Source organism: Temnothorax curvispinosus, unplaced genomic scaffold (assembly GCF_003070985.1).
Source record: "Temnothorax curvispinosus isolate PA1 unplaced genomic scaffold, ASM307098v1 QBEX01017447.1, whole genome shotgun sequence".
NCBI classification, from domain to species: Eukaryota; Metazoa; Arthropoda; class Insecta; order Hymenoptera; family Formicidae; genus Temnothorax; species Temnothorax curvispinosus.
In genome coordinates, this window is record NW_020227227.1 from 1 (window position 1) to 7,461 (window position 7,461).

The 7,461-nt window shown below is 31.3% G+C and overlaps 1 protein-coding gene and 1 pseudogene across 1 annotated transcript; one reads left to right on the top strand and one right to left on the bottom strand.

The window, feature by feature from the left end:
- Positions 1–992: 992 nt before the first annotated feature.
- On the bottom strand, positions 993–2,694 carry LOC112467501 (putative nuclease HARBI1). The gene is made up of 5 exons (XM_025036152.1): positions 2,463–2,694; positions 2,163–2,363; positions 1,825–2,079; positions 1,501–1,716; positions 993–1,405 (listed from the first exon to the last, which is right to left on the bottom strand). Exons 1-5 carry the CDS (start codon positions 2,578–2,580, stop codon positions 993–995), a joined length of 1,203 nt encoding a protein of 400 aa, XP_024891920.1. The 5' UTR covers positions 2,581–2,694.
- Positions 2,695–2,873: 179 nt separating this feature from the next.
- LOC112467502 lies at positions 2,874–4,550 on the top strand (annotated as a pseudogene).
- Positions 4,551–7,461: the final 2,911 nt, after the last annotated feature.

Genomic DNA, 7,461 nt, shown 5'->3' on the forward strand with positions numbered 1-7,461 from the left:
CGAAAAAAAATTGGGAGTACTGCACGAATAGTAGAAAAGTGTCAAGAAACTGTTGAAAAGTTTATAAATGATGCTCCGCAAGAAAAAGAAAATAAATTAGAAATACAAAGGCAAATACTTACAGAGTACAAAGAAATGAGAATTAGTTACGAGCAATTTTTGAAGAAAATACAAGAACAATTAGAAACTTCAAATAAATTAAGAAAAGAAAAAAATATGCTTTTAAAGGAACTTATAAACAGACAAAACAGAACTTATAAACAGACAAATAGAAATAGGATTTAAACCAAAGAAAATAAAGAAACCAAAGGAAGAAAGAAAGATATATAAATTACTGTTTGTTTTGTTTATTATGTTTAAGTAATATTTACGTTTTTTTAAATTTTATTTTCCTTATAATTTACAAATGTAAAAAATATATTTTGGCGAGGGAAAGAAAGAGAAAAAAGGCTACGTTTATTTATAGAATGTAACCGGCGATTGTAAAACCAAAATTATTTCGGTTGATGCGTGAGCGCGCGATAAATTTTATTAATACGAAAATAAGATAAATATCCTAGAACAGGTTTTCAATTGGGCGAGTAAGCGCGCAGTCTGCCACCGTGGAAACGATTATTTAATTTAACCGTTATTCGATTTTCTAGTTTTCACACATAACATAACACATTACAAGTTTAAGAACATTAATTAGAAAATGACAATGCGATAAAGTCGAGCGGTCTCACGGGACTAGATCATGACGAATTAAGCATTCAAAAACAAGTGTGGCTAGCTAGAATTAATTAACACAAAACTCTAAATTGGTTTGATCCACCATCGATTCGCGAATGAATCCGAGTCAGGACGGAGTTTATTATGTTTAAGTAAAATTTACGTTTTTTTAAATTTTATTTTCCTTATAATTTACAAATGTAAAAAATATGTACAGATAAAAGTTGGTTACAAAATATTTGAAATATAATAATGCATTTTTTATTATGTTTACTTGTTTATTAAATATTCAATTGGCGGCATATTTCGTCGCGAATATGTATTCCAGTTTCATTTTCTCTTGGTATTTCATTAATGCGCTGTTCAATATGCTGACCTTGCACTTCAATATCTGGATATTCATCCTCCATAGGTGCTTCAAAATATTCTACTTCTCTTGCGTTCGCCATATTATGAAGTACACAACAGGCGTGTATAATGCGGACCATTCTTATTATATCGCGTAACTTAAAATGATATAATTGCCTAAACCGTTGTTTCAGACAACCAAAAGCGTTCTCTATAACTACGCGACAAGAACTCAATTTTTGGTTAAAATTTCTTTGTGCACGTGTTAAATGCCCATTATCTCTGTATGGGACAATTAATTGTTTTAGGCAGGGATACGCACTGTCCCCTAATAGGTAGTAATTATCTAAAAAAAGATTAATAACATTTCAATTAATAACTTAGCTGTCAATCGTTCTTATAATTTTAATCACGTTTTATTTAATGTACTTTGTAACTAACCTCCGCAAAGTTCACGAAGATCATTACGAATTGGTGAGTTTCTAAATACCCTTGCGTCATGAACGCTACCAAGATATCCGACGAATACATCAATAAATTTCATGTTGTGATTGACTACGCCTTGAAGATGCAACGAAAAATATTGTTTCCTATTAATATACGAGTTAGGATCTTCTATAGGTTTATCTACTCTAATATGAGAACCGTCTATAGCACCTAAAAAAAATTAAAAAAACAGATATCAAACAGAATGAAACAAAATCAATAGAAATATCAATATAAATATGAACAGAAATGTAAATATCGATTGAAATAATAAAATACCGATTACACCAGGAAACTCTTTCTCATAGCGATAATAAAAAGCTGTTTCTTCTTTTTCATCTGCAGTTGGATATCGAATAATATTGGGTGCTAAAGACATAATGAAATCAGTTACTCTAGTAATAATTTTATGTAAAACGCTAATAGTTATCCCAAATCGATCAGCCACATCGCGATAACCGGCACTTTCATGGCCTACAAAGCATAGATAACATAAAATGTGTTTTTCTGCAGTTACTTTTAAACGTCCTCCTTCTGTAAAAGTAATATATGCGTTATGATCGTATTCTCTTTTTAAAAGATTATTAAATAAAAACAATTTTTTAATATACCCGTACCTTGTAAAGAAGTAAATATCTCAGATACATGGAATTGGTCTATTAAATGGTATGCTACTTCTCTTGATAAACGGAAGTGCATAATAAAATCAATGTTGTTATAATTTCGAATAACGTTTTCTACATAATTATGTATTCTTACGTGTTCTATTCGTTGAATCATTCCAAGAATTGGATGAAATATTTGCAATTCATTGTAATCTAAATATAAAATATAATTCAGGTTGGAGGTTAGATTACCTACATTTTTTTAAGATTTTTATTTTGTTCGTAATAAATTTGTTATAAATTTCGTATTACCTTCTTCAACATTATCTTCATTCAGAATTGGTGGTAATGGTGGTAATAAATAAAAATCTTCTTCATCTGAAGACGCAAGTTCTAACTCTACAATTCTATCATCTACAACGTGCGCCATTGTATTGAATTCTGCACTATTGTGTTCCTTTTACTGTTACAGTGTTCTTGCACTCATGAAAATTTGTGCTGTCCTTGCCTGTACTGCTGCAGTTCCAGTGCCTGAACTAGTGCAACGAGTTCAGTCGAAAAAAACAAATGTTTGATATATAGGCTACGGTCAACGTGATACAAATGCTCTGGAGCGTTCTTCTTCTCCTTCTTTCTTCATTGAAAGAAAAGAGAAGAGGAATGCTTCGAAGCATTTGTAGTGTCACGTTGACCGTAGCCATAATATCATATTAATACATTATTTTATTTTTAGACGTAGCTGTTGATGAAAGAGAATTAGATGGTGACTTAATTTTGGGAGATATAGGTCAAGGATTGCCATTTAAAGCTGGTACGTTTGATGGGGCTGTCAGTATTTCTGCGCTTGTGGTTGTGCTATGCAAGCAAAACTTTGCACAATCCTACAAAACGTTTATATCGTTTCTTATCAACGTTGTATGCATGTCTGTCAAGAAGCGCAAGAGCAGTGTTACAATTCTATCCAGAGAACGGTGAACAGGTTGTTGAATTAATCACGGCACAAGTCACAAAAACTGGCTTTTATGGCGGTGTAGTTGTCGATTTTCTGAATAGCGCAAAAGCAAAGAAAATGGTCTTGGTTTTAATGACCGGAGCTGCTCCGCTTCCAAAGGCACTAGGCGTAGAGAACGAAGATAGACAAACCGTCGCTAATTCAAGAAGGTTTGATCCTCTCGTTGTCCGTTATATCTATTATTTTATAATTTACAATTATTTTAAATATTTCTCTATTTCACCTTCCAAAAATTGTGATAATTTTTTTGTACATAGGGAATACATAAAGAAAGCCAAGGGTAAATCATTGAAGAAAAGTAGGGACTGGATTTTAAAAAAAGAAAGGCGGCGCCGGCAAGGAAAAGAAGTTAGAGATGACTCCAAATATACTGGACGAAAGAGACCCGGGAGATTCTAATTGTAAGATATACTTCGTTAATATATAATATAAAAAACACTATTTTAATAATTTTTTTATATTATAAATAAAAAAATTGATAAAATTGATCTAATTAATTTTTGTCTGTTTCTACAAAATCAATCTACTACTTAAAAATAATATATGCATAAAATATTTTCTTTAGTAACAAAAAATTTTTTTGTTAAAAAATATCAAACATGAAATTTTAATAATCGTCGGAATATTTTCCTTTAAAAAGGATATTAGGAGTCCTTTATAATGTTAATATTACGGTAATAATAGACAATATTAATAAGAGATCAAAGAATGAGTTCAATATTTTATATTTTATTTTATATTCTTTACGTAAACATAAATTGTGAAATACTCTGTTGTACTCCAGTAGGTAATACTTTTTCTTACTGATCCAACCACTGGTATTTTACGTTATTGTTGATATCTCCATCCATATGTTTGGCTAAGAAATAAAATATTTTAGCACCATAACTTCCTTGCTCGCAAAGCTTCTTAGGATATTTGTATTTGTAGGATTCGATAGGTGCATTTTTATAAAACTTCACTTTTATTGTTGCACCACATGTATCTTGTAATACTCTCTCCGCAGTCTGTAAAAGAATTGATAAAGAATATTTTCAAATCATTTTTTTGTCCCCATTAAGATATTCACATGCAAAATTAGTTGTAGAGAGATGGGTATGTCTATATGAAATTTTTATACGAATTACCTAGATATTTACTGTATCTTCATAATAAAATCCATGTTTTTGCAGCTCTCGTATAATAGAAATTCAAGTACAGATGTGTGAACGTGCTATAGAACTTCTTGTGCTACCTGAAGATCAGAGCTGCTTGCATTTGGATATCGGTTGTGGGTCAGGGCTCAGTGGCAGTGTATTGGAAGATCAGGGACACGTATGGATAGGTGTGGACATCTCTTCAGAAAGAAAAAAAAGAGATGATGGTTCTTTCTCTAACTTTCTCCATACGTTATAATAAACCGTAGGCAGTTGCCAGTCTATATCTATAAGGCTCGCTATAAGGTCCGTGTATGAGACGAATCGTTGTCCATGGATGTATAATATAGATGTCTGTGATTGCAGTACTTTGTCTATCTAGTTACTTCATCGCGTCTTATCTTAGAGCGTCTAATCCAGTAGAGCGCGCGTAATATGAACACACATCTACCCTTTTTTAAGAAAAAAGTTATTTCACTGCATACATTGATAATTAATCAGGTCGTTTTCTAACGACTAAAATGTTCGTACTCTAACAGAGCGTCGTGGTGTATGTTGCGCTTGATCAAAAAGATGATTAGGTTCTGTCTGTAGAGAAACGCGGATATTAATTTGTGTTTTGTTTCGAGATTGTTCGGCATGTCTCTTGAAAACATCGTCTTGTTTATTTTGTTTATGCGATTTAAAACTCTAGTAATAATAATTAGTTTGCGACTCTACAGGAGTGTTTACTTTCTATGGAACGCATTTGACTTACATGTCTTATCCAGGAACAGCCATCATCGAACGACATCTTATAATGCAACTTTCTCAATCGATCTGTAATTCTATCAAATTTCCATTTTTCATCTTTCGAATAATTCCTACACGCTACTCTCTCTACGCACGAGAAATTTGTACTTAACGTGTTTGTATTACTAAGAGTTTGGATTTATTATGCTAGTTTTTTTCGAAACACAAAAGGAATTAACTCAGTCAGAAGTTATTAAATTTAACACTTTTCGTTGTTCGAAAGCGAGAAAAATGTAGTCAATCAACCGAAAGCTTCTGACAGTTTTATTTTATATGGTAGGTAACATTACATCTAATCTAGTGCATAGTTTTCTGTTGAGAATATTTTCGCAGGAGACATATTTGTTATTGCATATGGCATTGTTCTATACTGTAATAATAACTTATTTAATGCTAAAATTCTTTAAGACTCATGATAATACAAAATCAATATAGTGATTTGGCTATGAGAGTAACAACGCGGTTCTTGGTACGTAATTTATATAAGAACTGATTTATTTTTAAATTACAATAATTTCCGTTATTTAATGCTAAATCGACATTTAAGGAATCACAGTTTATACGACGTAAAACTTGTTTAAGCATTTGTATAAAACGTTCAGCCTGACCATTTGTTGCTATATTATACGAAGCCGTATACTTTATGTTTACTATTTATCCGTAAATACAGTTTGTGTGGTAGATCAAAACTATTCCGAAAAATTTTTTTTATTTGTTTCCGATCATTTCCGACACAGCAGGTGGAGGAGGGATATCACGGAATCACGCGTTCCATGCAAGATTATTTAATAATATTTGAAAGCAACATTGAAGTTATAATTTTTAAACGCTAAACGTATAAATATTAATGAAATTATAGTTTATATGTATAATAATATATATTTCGAATATTATATTTCGAAATACCCGAGAAAAAAAATAGGTATAATATCAGATTTAAAATATATTATTAAATATGAAAGGTTCTAAATTAGATATGAAAAGATCTAGAATTTATATGAATTTTATATAATTATATGTAATCAGATCCGAAATTTGGCGTGATATGATCATATTTTTATGTAATCATATTCGACTTGATCTTGTTATATGTGACAACAGATTTGTTGTTGAAGCAAAAATGGGTCACGCATGTCAGATACGGGAAATGAAATATACAAAATTCTGATGTCAGCCACGGGAACGAAGTACGTTAGTTGCTTCTCATTTTCTCTAATAATTTCTTTGTCAAGAGGGTAGCTGCGCAATCGAGACATTACCCAAGGGACTAGGTATTTTCTATTAGCCAGCCGATTTCCATCCTTTTTCATACGATAGGTTATTAATTATATTATTGCATTGTTACCAATACACTTTACATTTAAATATCTTTAAATAAATCTGATGTTTGTCTAGTATGATTGGAAAAAGTTGTATGGACATCTTGATCTTAGAAATGGAAAATAGAAATCTTTTTTCTCTCTTTTCAAGTTTACTTTCTTTTTCTTTTTTTCTTTTTTTAAAAATAAATTGTTTATGGATTGTTGATAATTTAACAGTATTTTTCAACATTTCGTCTTCGTAGGGAAGCAGTGTGGTCTAGTGGCAAAGGTGACTCATAACTGCGAGGACTCGGGTTCGAGTCCATCTGACTACAGTTGGAATATTTTTGTCTTTCAGAAGAAATACATTAATTCACTAGTTTTCTTCCAGAGGTACACTACATATTTTTCAAAAGATTTAGTATTAGTACGAATACTATAAAATTGTATAAGGAGCCTTAAAGAGAAGCGTCTCCTTACCTGTGTAACATGGTTGTCTTTTCGAGCGCTCTGCTAGCTTGCTTTCTAATCTTTTTTCACGATGCCAAAAAATTTTTTTTTATCGGTTTTACTTTCTTTTACAATGTTTATGGGTAAATCTAAAAATGTTGAAACTTCTTTATTCAATATTTTTTCCCAGAAATGTCTCTTTTAAGAATATTCAATGCATCTAATTTAATCTGAAAGACTTTTGATATAGGATATTAAAAAAGTTGGAAAATATGTAAAATAAAACTATAAATAAAACTTTCGCGCATCATTTACCGCGCTAATGTTGCTTCAGCCAAAGAAATCCAGTGGCAATAAGAGAACGATTGGTGTAATGCCTCAAACGCTTCAGGTCGTTTTTTTTTCTAAATGTTTGTACAATTTCTGAATATCTTCTACTGATGGAAAGTTAACTTTTTTGTGCCTTTTGCGAGCCGACTGTGTTTCTAAGACAGTTGTATTAATACTTGTTCCGATGTCGACAATTAGTAGTTTTAAAAAATCTTTGACTTGTTTCTTTTTTTTTTCGTCTTCTTTTTTTATACATTCAGTAACGAGGATATTTCCAATGTGTTTGATCA

Coding starts and splice junctions, on each gene's coding strand:
- LOC112467501 (XM_025036152.1), bottom strand. CDS start 2,580: ATGGCGCACGTTGTAGATGATAGAATTGTAGAGTTAGAACTTGCGTCT. Junction 2,080..2,162: donor GATATTTACTTCTTTACAAG/GTACGGGTATAT, acceptor TTACTTTTACAG/AAGGAGGACGTTTAAAAGTA. Junction 1,406..1,500: donor TCTTCGTGAACTTTGCGGAG/GTTAGTTACAAA, acceptor ATCTTTTTTTAG/ATAATTACTACCTATTAGGG.